This window comes from Manis javanica, chromosome 6 (genome assembly GCF_040802235.1).
Source record: "Manis javanica isolate MJ-LG chromosome 6, MJ_LKY, whole genome shotgun sequence".
In the NCBI taxonomy this organism is placed as follows: domain Eukaryota; kingdom Metazoa; phylum Chordata; class Mammalia; order Pholidota; family Manidae; genus Manis; species Manis javanica.
The window spans coordinates 7,274,476-7,299,862 of NC_133161.1; the positions used below are offsets into that span (position 1 = coordinate 7,274,476).

The window sequence follows — 25,387 nt, forward strand, 5'->3', positions numbered from 1 at the left end:
TGGGAAGCCCAGGCCTTTGGCTGAAAGACCCAAGGTGGCTTCTGCTGTGCTAGGGACCACTAGGGAACCCTGTCCCCACTGTATGCACATCAGTGAGTCACAGATGGAGCCACACAAGTCACCGGGGCTGGCATCAGCGGTAGGGGTGGTAACAGGGCACTCAGGCTCAGTGGCCGGAGCGTAGGGGCCGAGGCAAGTTGTTCTTAAACCCTGTAGGCCACCCTGCAGGAAGCCAGGTGAGGGCTCTGTGTGCCAGGGTGCGTGGGGTTTGAGGTGGGCTTACTGGACATTGTACTGGGGGTATGTGGAGTGTTTATTAGGAAAATAGAGCTTCGCATTTATCATGTGGTGTAGGCATTGTTACTATTTTAATTTTGTGGCTAAGGAAACAGCCACAGAGAGCTTTTGTAACTTTTCAAGGTCACTGAGCTAGGACACAGCAGAGCTGGGGGTTAAAGTCTGGTTATATTTAGAAAATAATTTGAACATATTCATGATAAAGAATACTTCTATAAAATGAAAACAATGAGACATTTAAATACAATCACACCATGTGCACCACAGAAGAGTGTTAAAGTAGATATTATAAGTGAAATTGCACATTAGGTTTGTAGCATTATTCACAATGGCTGAAATGTGGAAGCAACCCCAGTGTACATCCATAGACAAATGGATAAACAAACGGTGGTATATATAAGCAATGGAACATTATTCGGCCTTCAAAAAGGAGATTCCAACACTTTGATGAACCCTGAGGACATTATGCTAAGGGAGATAACAAAAAGACAAATACTGTATGATTCTACTTAAATGAGGTACTAAAACAGTCAAATTCACAGAGAAAGGAAGTAGAATAGTGGTTGCCAGGGGCTGAGAGGAGAGAGGAATAAGAATCAGTGTTTAGGTAGAGTTTTAGTTTTGCAAGATGGGAAGAGCTCTAGAGTTGATGGTGGTGATGGCTGCACAGCAAAATGAACATATTTAATACCACTGAGCTGTACACTTAAAATGGGTAAGATAGTAAATGTTTTGCTATGTACATTTTATCACAATAAAACAAATTTAAAAAATTGAAATAATATTCTATATAGTACATATGTTAAAGATTTTACAAAGTTTCTGTCCTGCTGCGTAATATCTGAGTCCAGAATTGCCTGCCTTGGGTTTGAATCTTGGCCCCACCACTCGTTAGCTGTGTGATCCTGTGGAAGTACCTTAATCTCTCTGAGGTGTAATTTCCTCCTTGGTAAAATGAGGATAAAATAGTACCTTCATCATAGGGTCAGTGTAATGTTTAAATGACATGATCCATTTAATCACATGGAACCATGTCTGGCACATAATTAACACTCAAATGTTCACTTATTATTTGAACATCTTGAATGAGAATGCATATATATTTCACTTTGAGTAAATGTGAACATATTTTATGGAAAATGTTAAGATTATATGAAATTGCTTATAAACCATGAGAAAAACATGATTTCATGTTTTCAAAACGTTCAGCAGTTAGTTGCTGGATCGTAAAGTGACCCAGTCAAACATAAGTTTCTGGCTCTGAAACACCTAAAGAGGCTCTGCTGTCTGTGAACATCGGTCATGGATTATTTCTGGCCTAGGAAGGAAAGCCCGACGTGTAGACAAGGCAGCTCCATTCAGGGTCAGTGGCGTAGGGCCCAGTGGTTGGTATCTGTGTGGTCTTTCTAACACTGAGGCGGGAACTGCTCACTAATTGTAACACAAAGACTGTGCTGGCGTCTTTCCGCCTCACTGGTTAGCCCCCCACGCCTGCGCTCATCTTCGCCAGGACACAACTACCCAGGAATTCTACAATGAGAGAAGGGCAATCAAGCAGCGAACGGCATGCCTTCACTGCTAATTCCATTTTGGAGTTTCTAATTTCAGATGTGATGATTTAGCTCATTGAATCAGGCTGCAAGAGACTCGGAATTACCCAGTGGTGGGCACTTAGCTGAGATCAAGGCTCGCTTAATTAGGATTCTGGCACTGTAGGTGGGAATATTTACTATTGCTGTGGATAGTAAATCATAAATGTTAAATTACACTCAATCTCAGAAATAACTGTGCAAAACTTCTCACAGCACAGATAATCAGGCAATTATTGAGATGGTTATAGTTCTCGCGGGCCATTACTGCTTTGCTCTGAGACCCAATCACGCTCTGAGCTACAGTCTCATTTATCCAGCCTCCATTTTTTGTGTATTTTACTCTAGTAAATAAGAATAAATGCTTAAGCTAAGTTTGAGAGTCCTTTAAGAAAAGAACACATAACATGTGGTCTACTGTTTAAGCTTTACATTTAAAACTTACAGAGATTCCTAGTTAAAAATAATGAATTTATAAATCATTAAAAAGATGAAAATGTGAGTGTTTTTCCTTGATCAAGGTATTAGAGAATAATGCTAGACTGGAGGTTTGGGGATCTGGGTCACAGTCTTCTCTCTGCTTCCAATTTCCAATGTAATTTTTGGAAAGTAAATTTTCTTGAACTTCAATTTATGCATGTGTAACTTAAGAAATTTTTAATGATTTTAGCTTGGGTTTGATTCAAAATTCAAATAATAAAAATAATACACCTTAAATTACATACTGTAATTGATAATATTCATTTATGAGAGTGCTTTACCAAATCTTTACAGGGATTGGGAAGTACTATCTATGAATATTTTGCTGGTATGAAAACTTAGAGAAGTCAACTGGCCTGACTTAGGTCACATACAGAGGAAGGGGCGCGGGAGAACTCTGCACCCGTTTTGGTCTCAGTCCACTTTAATAAGATGATGCTCTGTGACTGAGGCCAGGTTATTGGAAGAAGTGACTTTCTTAGCTGGACAGTCGGGAAGCATGGAATTCAGTAGAACTTTTATTTTTACTTCCATTTCGTAACAAATTGGTTTCACACATGTGGATTTCACTTGGATTTGTGCACGAGGGCTTCCTTTTCCTGCACGTCTCAGCCCTCTTCTGTGGAAGGACAAGAACAATTAGATCCCAGGGATCAGAGGAACTTGGGTTGCCTGGACAGTGAGCCAGTGAGGACAGTGTCCTGCCAGCTCCGAGTTGGGGTGCCGTAACCGAAGCCAGCTTCCTACTGGGGCTGTGGCGGGACTCCCACACAAGGCCTGTGGACAGCTGGCACCCATGCCCCACCCGCATCGTGCCCTGAGCGTCTGGCTCCCCCACTGACGATGTCGCTTCTCTTCGTACTATATGGGAATCGAGAGAAGCAAGGGGTTCCTTGGAACAAATGCCCTGGATGGATTCAGCATCTCTCTCTCTGAGGTTGGAGGTGGCTGAGGGATTTGTAGCTTCTCTTCTCTTGTCTTGATCCCTGACTTGGACATTTCTCTGATAAAGCCCATTCTGTATCCCCCCCATGTGGCGTAGCAGAATTCGACCTCAGACCTCTTACATAGCAGATCGAGAGCATGAAGGGGACCTTCTTTGCACAGTCCTCTTTTCATTTATTAAGATTCATTTGGAGTCATAAAAATTGTACTGAGAATTACATAATTAAGAAGAGCAAATAGCCGTGTATCCCATGCTGTACAATTTGCAGAATGTTATGTTCTATATTCCATTTAATTCTCACAAAGTCTGCCAATCAAGATTTATTTTATTTATACAGACAAGAAATCTGATTTCAGAATGGTTAAAAGCCTCTCTCAAAAGTGGTAAATCTAGATAATTTTTAAAGCATCTACATAACAGATCCTCTTTTTTGTGCTGGTGAATTCAAAGACCAATACGACATCACTGAAAGCCTTTTACCTTGTACTAAATAAGGAAGATCATTTTAATAGCTATTTATGTTAAACATATTCATTATACTTTTCAGTTTGCTCAAAATACAGTGACTCTTTTATGAGATATTGGGCAGATTCTCCAGAAGGAAAGGGGTGAAGATGTCTTAGCTGCTACTCAGCCGGAAGAGAACAAGACATCAACATACCCAAGTCCCCAAGGAAATGAAGAGCTATGATCCAATCAAATCCTGCCAGGGAATGTGTCTGCCAGTCAGGCTGAACAGGTCTGCCTGCAGTAAGTTTCTCATTTGTGATCTGGGTTCAGGTATGTCCTGGGAAATCATTTCAGATGAAATGTATTTCTCTAACTTCTATACTTCTTATCAGTAGTCCCACCAATGGTGCCCCTCTGGTTTTAGACATGATGTCACATGGGCACCTCAAAGTTAACCTCTGCCAAACAGCCCATCATCTACTTGGTCAGTGCTTTCTTCCTTAGCCTGAAGGATAGCCTTGCTGCCCCTCTGCTGCTACGTATCCACTGGGGGGCTGACCCAGACTTCCCCTTCACTTCTTGCAGAGTCAAACTGTGAAGCCCTGTAGATCCCGCTGCAAGTATCTTTAAATAGTCTCCCCGCTCCATGGCTGTGCCATCACTCACCCCAAGCCCTTGGTGCCTTTCAAGCACTATCACTACATCCTTTTCCTCCCTTCTCATCCCCCCATTAAGCCCACCTCCAAAGGGCTCATTGATGATGAACCCAAACCCTACCACTTGTGAAGAGAATGGGAGCTCTGGCGCCATACTGCCTCCACATCAGCGCTCCTCACTGCGCCTCTCCGTTCTTCTCTGTATCGTGTTCTGGGTCTACTGTACTGAGGCTTCCCCGGATGGGCCGGGCTTATACACACTGCTCCTCCAAGACGGTCCTGCGAGGGGGAGTGTGCCCGGCAAATTCTTACTTCTCTTTTAAGCATTCCTCTCTGCGAGGATTTTCCTAACTCTTCCTTCCATGACCTCAGTTAGACTTAAATCTTCTTTCACTGGATTTCTTGTATCCTGCCATGCTTTCATCACAGCAGTGCCTGTATTATGTTATCTATTTCTGCAGGGTTCTTGCCAACTAGTTTTTGAGCTCCTTGAGGACAAAGTACCAGTCCTGTACATCATCATTTCCCTAGTACTTAGCAGGATGTTTGACAAAAGCGAATGTCACTTGGATTTATACACTAGATTTTCTTTCTCCCAAATATGTCAACTCTCCTCTGTAGTAGGACATAAAGAACCGAACACGCTGGGTTGCCTGGTCTAGGACCTATCTGGGGCCGCACTTCCATGTCTCCCAGGCAGGTGTGGGGGCTGTCCCCAAAGTCAGCTTCTCAAAGGGGCTGTGAGTCAAAGGTGAGCAGACCATGAGTCTGAGAGGGTCAATGGAACTTGCTTAAGGATACACAACTAGTAAAAATTGAAAACAACAACATAATCAGGGTAAGGATTCTTGCTCGTGCCTTTACTGTTTTACCCCAGTACCTAGAAAAGTCCCTGACACAGATGAGTTCGATCAGTATCTGCTGAATAAATGACTGACTGACTGACTGAATTAATAACAGTTAACTTCAGAGCCCAGTGCTCTTTGGATCCCATTCTCTTGATTTCCAGTTTTGGGATAACGTGTGAATGTGTGTGTGCATGTAGACACATCTTTCAAACAAACAAAATAAATAAATCGAGTATCATAATTTTCTCTGTATAATAAACCACAATTACATAATAATGGTAGCTGCTTACAGGTATCCGAGGCCTCACCATGCTTTGGATACTCAGGGAAGCAGGAGCTGCATGTGTTTCTGGGAAGAACCGTATTGGGTTTGCGTTCTTCCATCTAAACTTCGGGGCCTGTTTTTATACGGAATGACCGTTGACTTCCTCTTTATCTATTGCTGATACAGACCCAGCCATTCACTGGGAAGCAGGACAAAAGTCAGGAGGAGGAGGAAAGAAACCCCAGGTGGATCTCTCCTGAACTGATGTGCATCCGAGTCATACAGAGTTCACGGCAGGGAAGAAACGCGGACCGCCAAGGCCTGCCACTGAAGACAAACATGAAGAACAATCCTCTCCTTTTCCCTCCCTCTCTCTTTTTTTCTCATCTGGCAACTCAAAGTGAACACGCAGGTGGGGAGGCACCCACACAGGACCGCTCTAGGTGGGTGGTCCACACGCTATTGTTACAGGGAAAATTAGAATGCAAATCACTAATATGTGGCTCATACTTTCCTCTCTGAATAACAGAGGAGCACACCAATTATGTGTCCACCTACGTCCAAATGCACGCCCTTGTAGCACTGACCCCTTTTTGCTTTTATATTTTTCAGTGATTTCCTGACATTTGTCAACTGAGTTAGTTCCAAACCTTTACAAGCTATTATCTCATTATTCAGCACTTCTCAAACATTCTCCCCTTTCTAACTGGCTTGCTCTACAGGCACCCGGGGGTGCACCTGGGCACTCACCACTGCTTGTAATCCGCGTCGCAGTTGCAGTAATACTTGGGGTCCGTGCAGTTGCGCTCGATGCCACAGGCGCATTTCTGAATCCCGGGCCCGGAGCCTCCCCAGTAGTAGTGCTTCTCGTTGGCTTTGCCAACCCACCAGGTGTAAGGGTTTCCATCTAGGAGAAAGGGAAAGGCACACTCAGGTAGGAACAGGACTGGTCACCACAAAGTCATGCTTATGGCCTCTTTTCCAGAGGCAGTGTGGCTCCCAGACAGACCAAACAAAATGCACTTCAATAATAGGACTATTTAATCAAAAATATCACAGTGAATGGTAAGGTCATGTTTTCCCACCAGGTTATACACCTCTTTCCATGGAGGAAACTTTTACATTCAAGCTCAGTAATTTAGGGGTCTTTTCTCTAAATTGGCTGCACCAATGGGGCACGTTCACAATGAGGGCACGCAGGCCACCCACTGATTCTGTAACATGCAACTAAGTTCACAGCCAGTCATGCTTTTTCTGAAATGATGGTCATGGGGAGCATAGCACATTGGAACTGAACGTGGTCTTACTGTGACCTCCTGATTTTACAGGTAAGGAAACTCAGGTCTAGAAAGGCTCAGATGTCCTTTCAATCACACAGCGTATTAGTTCCCAAACCAGAAATCTGATTCTGCATCTCCCGAGATGGTGCTTTTTATATGAAATACTTTGCTTTATGATTTGGCTGAATATGCACTTGTGTATTTGTTCATCTGCCCAATCATCAAACATTCATTAAGTTTCCATATGTGACAAACATTATAAGAAACTCAGCAGATAAGGGAAGAAAAAGATACAGAGTGAGAATTCAGTGAGTAAGTAATATGACCACACAGGCAGGTGGGTGAGAAAGGCAGTCACAAGGGAGCTGTGTCTGGAAGGTGGACTGGCATCACCCGGGTGGATAGGATGCAGAGACGTAAGGGCTCGCAGGCAGAGGGAGTGGAACGGAGCAAGACAGAGGTGCGGCTTCTATGGAAAACACATGTAGGCGCACATGCATCTACGGAAGAACAGGGCTGGTGAGATGTGACTGGGACGGGCAAATAGTGGTGACCGCAGATGAGGGCCAAGCCACCGAAAATCTCTGTTCAAATAAGAAGTGACTTTTGCACTGGTTTATCCTTGCTTTTCCATGTTTATTTCCTCCCAATTTAAGAAGGTTGAACGTCATCCTGTAAGTAATGGAAAACCAGTAAGGGATTTTAAGCAGGGATTTATCATGATCAAATTTGTGTTTTAAAAGATTTACAGTAAGATGAAAGATTTCTGGGAGATGAAGTCAGGAAGGCCAGATGTGACACTCTGGGGTTAATACAGGAGAGAAATAATTAAATAGTGGTGGAAATGCAGAGGAAGAGGAAATAGGAAGACAGGAAGGCGGGTAACTGGGGTGGAATGTTGGGGTCAGTGTGGGAAGAAGGTCCAGGAGGTGGGGAGGATTGGCCCAGGTTTCCGCTCCGGTGACGGAGGAGATGGCGATACGCTTCACAAGGTAAGTGACGGGGTAGGAAGGTGAGGCTCCTGGGAACGTCAAAGAGGATGACCCAGTTTAGTTTTCTGGCTTTTTTTAAGGTGGGCATTTGGAGGTCATGAAATTGTACTGGGAGGTTCCGGCTTGATGTAATGAATCAGCAAATGATGAACTTGAGAGCAGTTATTCAGGTATTTTTCTACTTTACAAATTTCTAGATTTCCTAGTTGTGTTGACTTAATTTGGAAAAGTTACTGGTTTTCCCTTTGCAAGATCATTTACAGCACTTGAATTTTAAAACATATATTTGACTGTTTTTGGTAAATAGTAGAGAGGGAGATTTCAGAACCAGCTCTCCGGGAGAAAGAACCCGCTCTCGAACCCCGCCTTCTGCCTAGGTGGCCCCGTCCCAGCCTCTAGGGGGCAGAGTTTGCTTTTTACATCCAAGCTGTTTGCTTCTGCCTTCTCTTCCCAGCAGGGAAGACCGTAAAGTGTCCAACTTTTGCTGCTTCCCAGCGTTGGGACTGTGACCAGTACTAAACTCTTGTTTTCTTTTGATGCATTCAAGAATTTTAAAAAATAAGGCAAAAAATCCAGTTTATGTAAACTATAGAATAATCTGAACCAGGCCAGCAAACTGCCTCAGGTCTGTTGATTCCATCTCTGGCCGTGTCACAGGAAGAGGTCGCAGGGGGACGGGGCCATGGTGAAGAGCCTGGGGTCCTTCTAGACCACAAGCTGATCCCAAAAATGTACAGACATGACCTAGACTGTTTATCATACCTATTTATCACACTGTATCTTTTTCAACTTGGCCTAATGCTCAGTTATTTCTCTCAAAAGCAATTTTGGCTACTGTCATTGTTTCTGCAGGGACCATGAGAAACTGAGGACAGGCGGCCTCACTGTCCGGCTGTTTCGGCCCTGGGCGTTCCCGTCGGAGGCCTAAACTCTGCGCGCAATCCAGCCTCTGAGCTAATCTCACGAGGCAGACCCTCAGCTCCTGCAGGGAGGGACCCTCAGAGACGCCAGGGCGGGGCCTGGGGGATGATCTGCAATGACACTGCGTTTGTTCAGTGCGTGGAGATGACACATTAGCGACTAGGTAGGGCAGCCCGATTTCCCAATCCTCCCACCCCCGTTTTTTAAGCCAGACAGTCTTACGCAGATAACGTTCTCGGTTAGGATGATGGACAATTGATGCTGTTTAGTTCTCCTTCCTAGGAAAATAAGTTAGGTTCAGTATAAAATGTTTAGCTTCACTGTTTCCACATCTGTTATGAGCAGAGTGCCAATAAGAAAAACATATTCCACAGGAAAAGCAAATTGTACCCTTTGTCATTAGCATTGGCTTATTTGATTAAATCAAAGCAGTATAACAAAAAATTATTAATTTGGCATATATTTTATATTCAGTAAGGAGAGAAAGGTTCGGTTTTCACTGAGCAAAGAACTGTCTTGTTCTAGTGTCTACTAATGAAGCGCTACCTCTGTTTCACAAATTGTTGTTTACCTGTTAATTGGCTTTGGGGAAAAGCAGTTAAAGGTAATAAAAATGGAAAGACTTTAAAAGAATTAGAAGTGGTGAAAAAGAGGTAATTTAATTACACAGTGCCAAGAGTTCAAGAACTTCTCTAACCTCGGAATAAGATTCTTGTTAACTATATTGCGTCGGTGGGATCATTGCAACAAGATCAGGGGATGATGAACCCTATTCTACGTTAACTAGAAGCTAAAGTATCAAAGTAAGGTGTACTGTCGTAAAACAGCCCAGTATGGACTTAATTAAATATAATCACTACATTGTTTGTTCTCACTTAAGCTCAGGTTTTATTATGCTGAAGATTTCGTTATGGTTTAGGTGAATAAACAGGAAAAGGAAGAAAGAAGTCACGTGCTTCCCAAGACTTAGGGGAACCAATAGGCCTCCGCTATTTTATCCAATAACAAGCTGTTTCAGAAATGCAAGGGCAAATGCCTGGAGACCTCGATGAAAATGTGGTACATAACTGTGATTTTCAAAATAAGCTCTTTGGGATTTCTGGGCTACACAAAGTAACTTAATAATATATTTAAATAAATGTCCTGGCATACTAGAAGGTAAGACCCAGTATGGTCACTGGGACATTTAATTAGTTCCATTCCACCCATTTCTACAGGATATTAACAATACCACAAAGGTTCACAGTCTCCAAAATGAAAATTTAAAAGCATATTTTTAGCATGATGAAACATGGTTTTATTACGTCTACTGCTATCTACTTACCTAAAAATTCTCTTAAAGAATCACAGGGGGCTTTTTAGTGAAGAAAAACAGGTCTGACTGGAGCAGAAAACTGCCTTCAGGGCTCTGCATGGTGCCCCCTGCTGGCAGCCCCCCATCCACCCTCCCCAGGCCCCTGCTCTGCTGTCCTGCTTGGTCAGGCTGTGTGAGGCCCCCTACAGGGCAGGATCCTCTTTCTAAAGAAGTGACTCCTGTTCTGAAAATCCCCCACTTCCTCCTCCCTCCCACCCTCACCCCAGCACCACCAGCTCCCTCTTCCTCCACTTCTTCAATCAATATCCGCCAGCCACTCTGATCTGATTACAATACTCTATGCCAGGGTACCAGTGGTGATCGTATACTTACTAAATAAAGACATCTGTAATTGGGGGAATCTAGGCAGAATGTGTAAAGCATTCCAGGACCCATGAAAGCCTTCCCTTCCAATGCAAATGGCCTTGAGAAGAAAGAAGGTGAACATTATGGTAAGCTCCAGATTGGGCTGCAACAGAGAGGAAATATGGAGGTGCTGTAGCTCCTAGAGAGCCCCCCAGATACCCGCCACCTATAATGTGGAAGATCAAGAGGCCAGAATCCTCTTTCCCTTCAGTATGAGATGTGCACAGTCCAAGGATTGCAGAGCCCTAAAGCTAACGCAGACAGCTGCCACTGTCTCCAGGTATTGGAAAGGAGAACAGGTCCAGAGTTCCTGACTTGACCAAGGCAGCCTCTCTTCTCTGACATGTGCAGTGTGTCCCTCTGTAATCAGTTCCAAGAACTGGACCATGGCCGCTTGTCTCAGGATTACCCCAGGAAGATGAAGGCTGGGAGGTGAAGTCATGGAGTGACTGCTTCTGTGTTCTTTCCCTCTGGTGGGTGGTCAGTACAGAGAACGGTTTCCAACTAACCTGGGGCAAGATTTACCTGAGGTTCTAGTGAACCACACAGACTCCCTGATGTACAGTATGAAATCTATAGCATAAGGATCTAAGAGGAAGATCTTGAGACCTGGTGATCCTTATCATTAGACAGGTCTGCCAGGTGCTGACGGTGGGAGATAACAGTGCAGGCTTAGTTCATGGAATACTGAGAGGCATGGTGCAGGGGGCCCCCTGGATGCCAGACCAGGGCTCTGTCTTCTGGAAGAAGTAGTAATGGTGTTCACTACAGTAACAACTCCATTGAAAATTCCCAATTATTTTTTCCAGAATAATTTAGTTATTATAACACTTTTTGTTTTGCAATTTCATAACTATGATCCTGAGTCCAAAAGCCTGTATTTTACTATTTAGATGAAGAACTTTAAAAATAAAATTAAAAAATCATACAGGATGTCATTCTCATAGAAAAACCTATCATCTCAAGCTGTCATTTTTGTGCAATCAGCTTATTAGACTGAATAACAATACTCTCTTTTGTTTCCCAACCATCTCATTCTATGTTGTTCTATGTCGGTGTAAAGACCAAACAAAGAATGAATCCAGAACAGTTCTGTGGAGCTCATTCTGCAAACAGTGATGGGCAGAATGAAGTTATAATATAAACATTCAGTTTGGTAGTTACAGGTGAGCATTTTCTCTCTCTGTGATTGAATGTCACTAAATCATTTGTTGAGGGCTGAAGAGAATGAATGCAGTTGATTAGCCCCACAGAACATCTTTCAGAATTACACTGGATTTTACCATCTTTCATTAATTTGAATAGGGACCAAATTTAGAAATGGAGAATTGAAGTTCAGATCAAAATGGACTTGAACTGAAATGTTAATTAAAAATTAATTTCACTACATAATATTTAAATTTATTTTATTGAATTGAACTCAATAGATTTTAATCAAGGACTGATTCCAAGCAGAATTTGATTGAGCTGAACCAAATCACTTTGAATCCTACTCAAATGAATTAGATTTTATTAATTTGAATGGAATTGAAGTGACAGATTAGATGGGAGTTCATAATTCTGAGCAGTACTAAAGATAACAGAATATACCAACTCACTTTCAGTTAACTTGGCTTCAGTCTGTTGAGGTTTCTGGCATTTAGGACCTCAGTACCTCTGGTTAATGCCTTTGTACTATGGCCCCAGGGAACAAATGTGATTCATAATACCAAAGTGGTTATATGGAACCACATGCTGTTTGTAGAGTGTAATAATGCATTTTTCTAGTCTTTTTCACTGGGTAAACCCTGGACAGTTATTTTAAATATTTCTTTTCTTCTTTACAGAACAAATAAAGAGGGAATTAACTGGGGGATGATGACTTGTGTGAGTACTGGCTGCTCCCTTTATTTTCCATTAAAAACTATACTTATTTGATAAAATCATACCTTACTCCAGCCTATCACAGTGAATGCCTCAATATTTTGTGCCTTGACTTTTATTGATTGATAATGGATGCATCTCAGCTTGTTTTATTATTAAAAAATAACTATAACTTCAAATTAGAACAAAGTATTGCTTTGCAACTGAAATGGCAGGCTACAATATCAATTAAGTACCTTCTTAGCACTAGAGAGACAATTTGGGAGATAGGAGTGCAAACTTCTTTTTTGTGCTCTTCTAAAGCTTCTGAATCATAGAGATGTTTCTGCTTAGTAATTTACAATTTGAAAGCTTTATGCCTTGAAGTCTCATAGGATGTACACACAATATGAAAAAAAAAATACACACTGGATGTCATAATAGTTTAGGCAATAGGTCCTGCAGTAGTTTGGAGAAGGGTGTGATTGACAGGAGCGAGGAAATAACCCATGAGGAGTCAGATCTAACCACAGCTCTGATGGAAGGGTAGGAGCCAGAAAAACCTGAATGAAGATGATGAGCATTTCAGAATCTCCTGAATGGCTGGGCCATGGCGTGAAGCCAGGAAACATAAGACTTATTTCGGGAACTATGGGCTAATCATTTAGCTGGTGGGGACTGTGTAGAGAAGCACAATTTATGGTTCGAGAAATGGTTATGGATACTTCCATGGTACTTGCACTTTAGTTTTCAAGTAATAGTGAGTCAAATTTACAATCTTCTAAATGTTAAATTTTTAAAATATTTAAAAATTAAAAAAATTTTAAGTGTTAAAATATTTATGAGATGTACAATATTTATACATGGGTAAGTTTATATAATGTATAAAGAATAATAAATAGCCTTGAACCATTATCATTGTTATAGGGTATATGTTGCTTTTTGAGTATATCACACTTGATTAATTTTAAGATTAATGAATATTGGACTGTGTCTCAGCTTTTGCAATCTCTGCAAAAATGTGTAAGAGTTTTGAGAATAATCCTATAGTGGAATTGTTAGGTCATATGGCTTGTGCATTTTCAAATTGTCTTTCTAAAGCCATTGCACAAATGTAGAGTCCTACAAGCTACGTGTACAATTGCAGGTTGACCAAAATCTTTGACAACACTTGGTATTACGCTCTTACCTTCTGACAACTGGTGAATGACAAGCGGTATCGCTTTTTTGGTTTTAGATATACTTCACTGATGGCTTAAAAGATTGTTTCCTTTCCATGTTGGTTCTTCATTTATAGTTCCTTATTTTTAAAAACTCTGTTCATGTTTTTGCCTATTTTCTTAATGGATGAAAAAATAAGTTGAAAATAAAGTTTTTTGTTGATGTGTAGACAGTGCTTAGGAAAATGATCCTTTAATTATAATAATGCAAATTTCACTTTTATGGTGGTTTTGAATAAGGACACGTTCTTAATTTATATTTTAGTTGAATTTGTTAACATTTTCTTCATGGTTTATTGACCTGAAATCATAAAGATATTTTTTTCTACTTTTTTATAAAAGATTTTAAAGCTTTACCACTTCCATTTTGTTCTTTAAATTTCCTGGAATTAGTTCTTGTTAATGCTATAATGTAGGAATCCAATTTGATCTTTTTTCACAGCTTTGCATTCAGAGGAGGCAAATCTGAAGGGATAAAATACAGACGGCTGGTCACCGATGGCAGGGGATGGGGAGGAATGGGTAGCAACTGCTTAATCTTTGTGGGGTTCCTTTTGGGACGATGACAGGGTTTTGAAACTAGATAGATGTAGTGGTTGTACAACATTGTGAATGCACTGAACACCAGAGAAATTTTCACTAACTGTTATTTTAATGAATTTCACCTCATTGAAAAAGAAAAAGAGAAAAAAAATCCAGCCAAGTCTTTGAATCACTTTGAATCAGTAAATAAATTGGTGGAAAATTCACATGCTGATGATATCTACTTATCCTATTTACTGTTGTAATAAGTCTGTCCGTTTAGATGCTTTTAAACATCTCTCAACTTGATAACTGTCTTAAGGTCTTTCAAATATTTGTTAGGTTTATTCATGAATGGTATGTTTTTAAACATTACATTACTCTAATAGTTTGTGCTGGCACAAAAAGAGACACAGTTGAAATTTTTATGTTACTACTGTATCCAGAAAATATGTTAAACCAAGTTCAAATAATCCATTGATACTTTTAATTTCCCTAACCATACAGTGTGATTTATGAATAATACTAGTTTATTTCTTCCTTTCCAGTCTGTATCCCTTTAAATCTTCTTTTCTGTCTTAATGCAATGGTTATATTGACCTCCTGTTCAATATTAAGCTAATTGAAGGTCTTCTTTATGTGTTTACTGATTTTAAGGAAAGTTCTTCTAATGTTTAACCATTATGTGTGATATTACTGTTGCTTTTTAAAAATATTTCATCTTTTGCTTGAGGGTGTTCTCTTCCATTTATTACGAAGATTTTTTTTAAACATGAATTGATATTTAATTTTATTTAGTGCTTTGTCTGCACCTAAAGAAATGATAATGTTCTTCCCCTGTTAACTGTTAAATGTGTATTGCATTTGTGGATTTTTAAAATGACAATACTTGTAAAAAAAATCTACTTTGTTGTGATAAATATTTATATACATTGTTGGATTCACTTTGCTCTTTGGGAGTTTTGCTATTTATAATCTTTAATTGTGATAAGATCATATCCATTTATAGAAGTTTATAATCTTGCATATCTATTATATCCATTTATGTTATTTTTTCAATGGATTTGTCTATTATATCTACACATTTAAATACACTGGTAGAAGTTGTATTTTTATCCACTTTTCATTTTTACTAGTGTTTTTTTTTCTGACTAAACTCATCAGAAGTTTATCGATTCGTCTTTTCAAAGAATCAGTCTAGTTGATCTTTGGGTTTGTTTAATTTGTGACTCATTCATTACCTCCTGCTTTTTCATCTATCTATTCTTCTTTCTTTGGACATATTCTAGTCTTTTGTCTAATTTGCTCAGATGGATGCTTAGCCTGATTTTCAGCTTCATTTTTTAAAAGATGCATTTAAGGCTCTAAGTTATATAAAAAATATCACTCTAGGAATATCTCTCATGTTTTGAACTGTATTGTTGTCATTTTCATTTGGTAAAATGTACTATCTAGTTTTGATTATTAATTCTTCCATGACTCAGTTTAGAAGTGCCTTTCAAAATTTCTCATTGTAATTTTTGCCTTAAGATTTTTTTTAACAGTGTCCTTTCAGCCAATTTAAAAAACTTAATAGGATTATTGTCAGAGAAGAGAATCTACATGATACCATTGACTCAAAATTTGTTGAGATCTGTTTTAAAGAGCCGAGTTTGTGGTTAATATTAGAAAATGTTTTCCATATATTTGGAAAAAAATGTTTTCTTCTCTAATTGCTCTACATACGTTCATTAACTCACATTTGTCAATTTTGCTATTTAATCCTATCTGTGTTGCCCAATAGGTAGCCAATAGCCATATACAACTATTTAAATTTAAATTAATTAAAGTTAAATCAAATGTAGCTCCTCAGTGTCCCAGCCATGTGTGTTGGCAGCTGCATAGTGGCCGCAAACATTCTCGTCCCCGTGGTAAGTTCCTTTGGCTAGAGTTGCACTATATACTTAATGATTTTTCAATCTTCCTGATCTACAAATACTGTTTTTGTTTGTCTGAAAATGTCTTATTTTGGCTCTTTCTATAATAGACAGTTTTTTTGGGTGGTGTATTCAAGGTCAATGGTTATTTTCTCACAACAGTTTGAAAATATTTCAATGTTTTTAGGTTTCTATTGTCAAGAAGTCAACTGTTAGTTTAATATCCATTCTTTTTGTAGGTGATCTGTATTTTCTTTCTGTTTTAGCTGGGGATTTTGCTCACACTTGTTTGGATCCACTGTGATTCTTGACTCAGAATCTGCATGTTTTCTTCAGTTCTGGTAGCTAATGTGCCTTAACATAGGTCTTCTCCAGAACTCCCATTAGCTGCTATTGATCTAATTTCCTTGCTCTTTTTCTCTCTTTCATATTTAACAACTCTTTGTCTCACTGGGTAGATTTCTGGGAAATTTCTTTAGGATCTATTTTCTACTTCACTCTTCTCACTTCAGCTGGGTGGAAACTGCTGTTTAACTCCACCACTAAGCTATTAATTTTATCTGTTATATTTTTATTTGTTTTTTTTCCAAATGCTACTCATTATTTCAGCTAGTGTCTTCCTTAATCATATCATCGATTTCCTCTTAAGATAACCTGATCCAATAATTTCAGTATTTTAAGATTTTGCAATTTTGAAAATGCTATTAGTTATTTCTGGTCACTCACAATTATTCTATTTTGTTTTCCAACATAGTACATGATTGTATTTTCCTTTGAGATCATGTTCCTTGGAAAATATGTCTGTGGGAATTCTTTGAGGTCCAGTTGAAATTGTGTTTCTCTCAGATAATTTACATTTGCTTTTATCAGATGCCTGGGGTATTTACCAAGCTGGGACCTCTTTAGAATATATTTCCAGCTTGAATTTTTTTGCAACCATGAAAATTGTGTGAAGTTGACCTGTAAATATGCATCAGAACTGGCTTTTTGTTACAAAACTTCAAGGCATAATCTCTTTCATTTTCTTTTTACCCCTAGCCAAGGTTTAGACAGTCAAAATTCTTATGCTATCTCCTTTTGCAGGGTTTTTAGTTTTAGCTGTTCTTTTTCCATTGAGTCTAGATCCTTGGATTTTGTCTTCTATAAAGGGATATTTGATACAACTTATCACTTGGCATGACCCCTTTTTCCCCATACAGTCACAGAAACTGAAGCTCCAGGTTCAAGGAACTGGCAGAAGCCCTTAGGCCAGCTTTGGAATTAGCAGTCATTCATGTGATTGGTCCATGGTTTTGCTTCTTTTGAGGCCTCTAAAGCTCTTACCTTTCATGCAAGATGAGCAATTTAAAGGATTTAAAAGCTATTTTTGGGGGAGAGGGCTTTCATTTTGTCTAATTGTCCTGAATCCAATTACTAGAAGTCTTACTGTGCATTTTAATGCAAGTGAGAGGCATGGCCAAGGTGATGTTCTAGCTTGTGCAATAAGGGAAAGGAGACTGGAAATCATAGCAATGAGGTGATAAAGACTTGGAGTATCATGAACATGGCATGTCACACAGAAGAAGCAGAGCTAAATACACTGTAAGAGGAAATCGATGGGATATGGGGACCAGATGGAGTGACTGGCAGTAACTTTTTAGCATTAAACAAATAAGAAAACGTTAAAAGAAATTTCTATTTCAGAGGAAAGTGTTGGTTGGGGGAAAGATGTTCAGTTGATTTTGAGGTGAATTTAAGGCAATAACGGGTCTCCAAAGAGGCTGGTTCTACCCCTTCAGGTATGATTTAGAAACATTTGTCAAGCATTTAGTGCATCAGCTCCAGGAATGTTGAGTGTCCTGAAACGTGTGTAGTAGTCTTATACAATAGGCAAATCTCCCACCCTAAATGCAGACAGCATCCTGGCAGAGAAGCCTGCTGAGAGAGCCATTGAGATGAGGATACACAGGAGAAGACAGACATCAGGAGAGAGAGACGGGAGCCCTGTGTCACGCACAGTGCTGGTGGAACCTTGGAGCAGCACCAGCCACAGAACGGGGTGAGCGCCCCGCGGAGTCCTCGTCTCCCCGTGTGCCCACAACCCAGGCGATGAGGAAAGTCTGAAAAGGAAAGGCGGCTGCAAAGCAGAAAGAGAGTCAAAGCAACGTGCTTTGAAGAAAGGCTGCTCTCAGTCTCATTCCCAGGGTGACTCACGGTCCTCCCCGCTCTGTGTTCAGGGCAGGCAGCCCTCAGTTCGCTGCACTCATCACACTATGCAGCGATTGTTTCACGTGCTCGTCCACCCTACAGACAGGAAGCCCCATCTGGACGCTGATTCTGTACCTCCCGCTTCTAGCACAGTCCTAGGCACACCGCAGGTAAGTAAGTACCAGATGTTCCAGAAAGGTGAGGGTGCAGCTCGGCTAGCATCAGCGGATTTGAGCATTAGGAGGCTGCTGATGCACCTGAAGGGAGTTGCATGTCTCAGGTGATCGAGCTCCAGCCTTCAAGAGGTCAAGGCAACGAGGACATAATATGAACCATCAAAATAGGAAAGGCTCTGTGAGGAGAAAGACAGAGCAGCTGAGAGCACGGCCAGGGAGAAAGTGCAGATTCTATGAGACAGTGGGGTCTTGAACACATTTGTGGAAAAAAAATGAAAGAAATTAACAAAGAGGAAAAGATGAAAGCTGTGATGATTGAACTGATACGGATCAATAACTACAACTGCTATTATGACTCTTACTACTACTTCCCAGCATGCTGGACCCGGAGTCAGTCCCACATAAACACTGCCCTGGGGACCATCTCAGGCTGAGTCTGTGACTTCCAAGCCCCTCTGCTGGAGACATTACCAGGGGAGTCATGAAAAGGACAAGAGGGAAGGATAAACCTTAATGCCAAGACTCTTTGAATGAATCCCGTCTTCTCTACCATTTAAAAAGTTAAGAAAGACGAAAAAAAGACATTAAAATAATTTTCCTTGACCTTTAACCCTATCATATTTACTACTCTCAAGACAGTTGTATGTCTATCCTTTATCCATATCCAAGAGATACGGCTATCCTGTAATAGCAGAGCAAGACCTGCTTATGTAGCATGTGACCAGGCCTGCTGTACAGTGCAGGCGGAACCCCCTTACTCATGGGACACCAAACCAGCAGAGTCACACATTTTCTCTCCATCACCTGGCGCTTGTCCCAGGGAACTAAGATTGAGGAAGCCTTTCTAGATGGCAAAACGGTTAATTAAAGTGGCACAAATTCAGAGTCCTCCAATCTCACAGAAGAGCAGTTGAGATGACAAGAAATTCAATAATAATAAGTGTCAGATTTTTCAAGTGGATAAAAGGGATACTTATTTAAACAATGAAACCTCTAAAAGTGGCCCTTATGCTTTTCCCCCTGACAACAAAAGAATTGAACACCAAAGCACAGAATATTTTTCCTTGTAAGTATTTAACCAAAACCGAGTTTATTCGCCTGCTGATTAACCTGTTGATATTAAATGATGTTCTTCAAAGACCTTCATATTATGTCAATTAGTCACTTTTTTTTCCGGCAAAGCCACGGATATCAGCTTGATTACAATGAATGTAACAAATTATACAATATTCAGGTACACTTTTTGGTTACTGTTGCCTTGGAGCTCTGTATAAACACTTTTATTAAGATGCCTATTAGCAAGTAAACTCCAAAACTGAAGGAAGCTGCCTGCCTCTCCGGCTTTAACTGTTAATTTCCTTTTTAACCTGCCTCAATACATTGGACCCCTTTTTGTTAAGAATACACGCCTCCCGTGCTGCTAACCTCTGACTCATTTCAGGGCTTGGGTCCTTGCTGCTGCCTTCAGCTGGAGCTGGTCACCTCTCCCTGGTCAGGCTTGGTCTTCCTCAGGCTTCAGTGTAAGTGTCACTTCCTCGGAGATGATGTCCAAAATTTAAAGAACACCCTGTTTCATTTAATGATACTATTTATCACTGTCTGTAATTAAGTCATTTCCTCACTGGTTTACTGTTTGCCTCCTCGGATTCAATGTAAGCTCTGTGAGAGAAATGGCAATGTCATCTCGTGACGGCTATATCCCCTGCTCTTAGTTTGAAGCAGTATTTGCTGAACTTACACACGGCAACTATTTTTGCCTGTTGATATTACATAAAGCTCCGAAGGGGGTATGCATCTACGGCTGAGTGTTCAATCTAAGTCGACACCATATGCCCAAGCAGAACACAGGGCTTTTCTCCAGCCCTGCTTCCCATTCATTACTCCGCATCTTTCGATGGAAATCAGGTCACTACACGTTTCCCCTCCTCACTCACTCACTCCATCCCTCCTCCTCCTCGGCATCTCCTGGGCCCCTGCCTGTTGCTCTGGTTCAGCTTCCTCCCCATGACAGCACATCTCCTGGCCTCTTTCTTCCCTTTAAGGTGGACCATCCTTCTTTGTCTCCTTCCTCCAGATGTGCCTCCTTGAACACATGATCTCACTATGCCAGGGGGTTTTCACAAAACTAATGAGGGTTATTCAGTGGCTCTTTGCTGTCTCAATATCAAATCTCACCCCATACCCTGTATAATGAGGTTTCTGCTTCCTGGTGGAGCCTTAACTCCTGCTGCTATGCATCCTGATTTCCTGACACATAGAAGTGGTTCCAGTTCCCTGAGTTCTCCACCTGTCCCCATGTTCCCACGTCTGGGCTCACTGACCCCACAGCCATGTCTCTATGGGCATCTCAAGATCAGGGTCACCTTCTCTGGAAATCTTTCCAGCACCTGCTCTATTCTGTCCCCCCCACCGAAACCATACTAAGTGATGTGAACTATATTTCAAGACACACAAAAAATTTGTTGATGACCTATTATGTGCTAGGTGCAGGGGACATACAGTGACATACTGAAATGAGCACTATGTTCTTAGCTGCTCACAGCCCTGTTTGGGCTGGGGTAGACTGCATGGATGATTCTATCACAGAGGGCTCTGCTGTGAGGGACCGCTTCTGAAGGGTCCCCATGCAGCCACTGCTTCCCCCTTCCATGTCACTTGTCAGTGGCTCTTTTCCTTGTTCGAGCATGTGTCTTCCAGTCTGGGCTGTGGCTGTCATGTCTCTGCATTTCCCTCAAACTGGTTCATCTTGGGGATGCTCCAAGACTCTGAATGGACAGCTGCACAGCTGCTGGGGCCAAATGACCAATGGCTGAGCCAGTATGACTGAATGCATGGTTCCCTTGTGCCAGCTCGGTACCTCTAGAGTGGAATGACTGGGGTAGTCAGAGGGTGCCAAGCCTTTGCTCACCCTGTGCTGGCTGCCTGCCCCACTATGAACAAAAGTGGAGTCCTTATTGTGTCCCCTGCGATTTGCACCCCTGCCTATCTACTCCCCCCTCTAATTTCACGTGCTCCCCCCTGCTCCCCCTTTCCCCTTGTTCCAGACACTCTGGCCCCGCTGTTCCTCAAAAACCCAGCATGCTTCCCCCGGGGCCTCTGCGGGTGCTCTCTGCTCCACCTGGAACCCTTTCCCCCTAACTCTCCCACCTCACTTGCCATCCTCAGATGCTGCTCAAGTGTCATGCATTAGGGTGGCTTTTTCTTAATAAGCTACCTAATGCAGCTTCATAGTTTCCTTTACCATCCCCTGTCCTGCACTCTTGACTTCTTAGCATTTATTACTGCCAGATACACGACACACAGTTTGTCCACTGTTAACTTTCTGCTCTCTCCGGCCCCTGACCACATGCTGGAGTTTAAGATCCATCAAGGCCCAGTGTTTGTTTCTTTTACTGATAAATAGTACTTGTCCACAGTAGGTGCTCAATAAATATCTCCAAGTATATGCATGTAAGTTTTTATTTCTATTCCCATTTTTCCTATCTAAACAAATAAAAAAAAAGAAAAGAGGAAAAATAAAAAATCATATACATATTCTGGATTTGGGTGACTGGCTTGGTTTTCCTTTCACTATTCTATGCTCTATCAGTTGAGAGTTGATCTCACCTCGGGCAATTTTATTTAATAAACCATAGTTTCTCCTGGCTTCAGGTGATCCCAGAAACACTGCAATTTCTCCCTGAAAAGTTACAGCAATTATGCCACATGTGTACCTGTCTCTTCGCACGGATTTGCAGCCTATACTGGTATTCATAACTGTGTTTGTCCATCAGCCTTTGTCCATTAGCAAACCTTGTATCATATATTGACTTAGTATCATATCCTTATTCTATTCTTCATGGCACTAGAATCAAATGTTAATTCTGAATCTAGCTTTTCAGGAAGCTTAATAATTGACTTGTGTCATATTCTGACTTTTACCAAAACATGGTAAATCAGGGACTTGTTTCCACAGTTTGTCATAGGCTGTGTCTGTGGGGCCAGAGTGGGGAGCCCACTCACCAGGCTGGGGGAGACTAACTGGTCTGCAGAGAAGGGGCTCCCATGTCCCAGGCCACACCAGATTCCCTATATTCTGGGAGACCCTGGGACACCCAACAGTCTGTAGCAGTTCAGCTGAGAACGCTACACCTGCTGCATCTATCATGCTGTTCAGTTATTATCAGTGTTCAGAATCATGACCAGAAGATAGACCACTTTACCAAAATAAGAAATAAATGTAAAGTTGAATGCAGTCTGTTATATTTACAAAGGCAGGCAAACCTTAGTTTAAACACAAAAAGGGTCACTGCATATATTTGTTACATCAATAGTTTTCTATTAAACTTTTCATTCACCTGTGGGGACACAGGACATCCCGGGCTCTGACCTTCATTCTCCATATCTCTTCAGGTTAGAGTAGTGGATGATAAAGTCCATACCTTGACAGGTTCCTAGGACATGGCAGAGACAGATGGCATAACCCACGTGCAGGGGGTGAAGCACTGTTCTGTTAAAGCCTGGCTCATCATCAAAGGCTTTAGGAAGCCTTTCCCAGCCTGCACGCGGGCCATTAGGGCACCAGGTACATCTCCTGGTATCACTCATCTCAGTAATATACGGTTTCAAAGACACAATTTCATGCAGATGCAGGAAAAATAGAACAACAAATTCAAAGCTCATCTTGCCATCAGCCTTTTGATTAAAGTGCCCTTTCCACAGAGGTAAACATAACGCTTCTCTCAGCCCCTGCCCAGACTTACTGCCCAGCTAGACTGCAGCATTTTTATTGCAGGACCATGCCTGCCCTGTTTAAAATTGTTTTGACCTTTGGATGAGCACGTATTTAAAAAAACGTTCCATCTTTCTCCAGAATTTGTAAGCCATAACAAAAATAGGAAGGCAAGTTTGTCATATCTGAGTGGCACCTGGTAGAGTCACAGCAAACCTTCTCTGGGTGACTTCCCTTTGCCCTGAGAAGGGGCTGCCCTGGGACTCTGAGTCCACGCCAGCCCGGCGTGGATGACGCCTTCCTTGTCAGAGCTCAGAGTCCAGATGGCAGTTCCTCTGGGCAATGTCAGAGGCCTGGTTTTCTCACTTGGAACCTAGGTCCCAGGAGTGTCATTCACTCTGGGAAAGAAGCTGTTAGAAAACCCTGAGTATATCAATTTACTATTTTGCAAGTTGAAAGCACCTAAAATTGACCAGATTCAGAATTGTACCAGACATTGTATTAGGGTGAATTTCTAAAGACTGTAAAATGACTGCTTCCTAGATCAGTGTGGACAAAAGAGAGGGTATTTTCAATAACAACTAAAGTTAGCAACAATCCAACACAGGTGTGTGATCCTGTGAAAACCAGAGTGGATGCCAAGGGTACTAAGCCCATCCAGAAGGCAATTTGCAAGGATATTAGGTAATACCCTGATTGAGCCTTGTCAGAAGAAAGCTGCTGGCAGTAACATTAAATGAACATTGAAACTGAGCCCAGCAACGTCAGGTTGGTAAGAATTTGTTCAGTAGTATTATGGCCTGTCAACATCAGACTTGAAGGAAAACTATCTAATATGTATATTCTCACAACAATTTAACCTACACCACCTTATTCTTTCCAGTTTGAAATCAGAGTGATTAAAAAATCTAAAATAGTCTTATCTTCCCATAAGAAGTAAAGAAATATTAGAATGTACAATAATGGGCTAAGTTTACCTCATTATACTTGAATTAATTATCTCTAACTTAAAGTATTTGCTGGATAGACAAAGTTTATGAAAAATAAACTTAAGAATTTTTCAGAAAAAACTGAAAGTCACTATATATTTGGACAAATAACAAATATTAATTTCCTTTCAAGGAATACAAAGACATCTTTAAAAGATCAAATTACTACCAAATGATTAAAACAAATTATACACAAGGGCAACTGGCTTGTGGGTAGCTTGAGAGAAAGAACTACTCTGTTAGGTGCTAGATAACAAGAATCAACATGATATTGAACTTGATTTGAAGATAAAATAACAATGATAATGAATATTGATCGACTCTTTACTACTTCCAGCTCTGTTGTAAGGGCTGTACAAACATTATCTCACGCATCTTTAAGAAACAGCTTGGGAGTTATATGTTATTATCTCCATTTGACAGATGAGGTCACTGAGGCCCAGAAAGGCTCAGGAAATGGCACAGCAGGGACTGGACTGATTCCTAAGTCTAGGCTCTCAAACATCATATAAGAGCTACTGGAACAGTCAGATAGAGCAGTCAGGTGATAGTTGTTACAAAGAGGCATTCATAAAATTTATGTCTGGGATAAGCAGAAGCTTTTACCATGTCAAGAAGAAACACCAAGAATGATAATTTTCCAATGAGAAATTTCCAATGAGAATTTTTGGGATGGACAAAGATTTTCTAAGCAGCATTAAAAGAGAACTAGATCATGGTGATAGTTACACAGCTCGATAAATTTACTAATTCATAAATTTTCCTTTAAGAATAAAAACAAAAAAATGGATAAATTTCCTCAAAATTAAGAATTTCTATCAAAAGTCATCATTTAGCAAGTGAAAAATGCAAGCCACAGACTATGAAAACTTATCTCTAATATATGCATTTGGCATAGGACTCTCTAGAATATATTAAAAACTCCCATAGATCATTAAGAGAAAGACAAACAACCCAATTAAAAAACAGGCAAATGTTCAAGCAGGTACCTCACTAGAGATAATATGTACATGGCCAAGAAGCCCATGGAAATGTACTCAGCCTCAGTACTCACTGGGTAAGTGCAAACTATAAGCACAGGTATATACCATTGTACTTCCACTAGAATGCGTAATATTAAAAATACTACCCATGCTGACTGTTGGTGAGGATGTAGAGGAACTGAAATTCTCATCCATTGCTTACAGGAGTGCAAATGGATCCATCCACTTGGGAAAACTATTGGTGGTATCTACCCAAAGTCCTATGGGTACAAATATTCCACTCAGGTATATATTGAGGGAGAATGAATATCTAGGTCCCCAAAAGATATGCACAAAAATTTTTCATAGTGACTTCATTCATAGTAGCCCTAAACTAGGAATGATTTTAATGTCCATC

At 40.9% G+C, this 25,387-nt stretch overlaps 1 protein-coding gene across 1 annotated transcript in view; it reads right to left on the reverse strand.

Annotated features, from left to right (window-relative positions):
• Positions 1-25,387, reverse strand: part of CNTNAP2 (contactin associated protein 2) — a 1,951,112-nt gene that overhangs the window by 379,693 nt on the left and 1,546,032 nt on the right. The window contains exon 14 of the mRNA XM_073239854.1: positions 6,282-6,438. Within this exon, the coding sequence (XP_073095955.1) occupies positions 6,282-6,438 (157 nt within the window). The remainder of the gene's footprint in view (positions 1-6,281; positions 6,439-25,387) is intronic.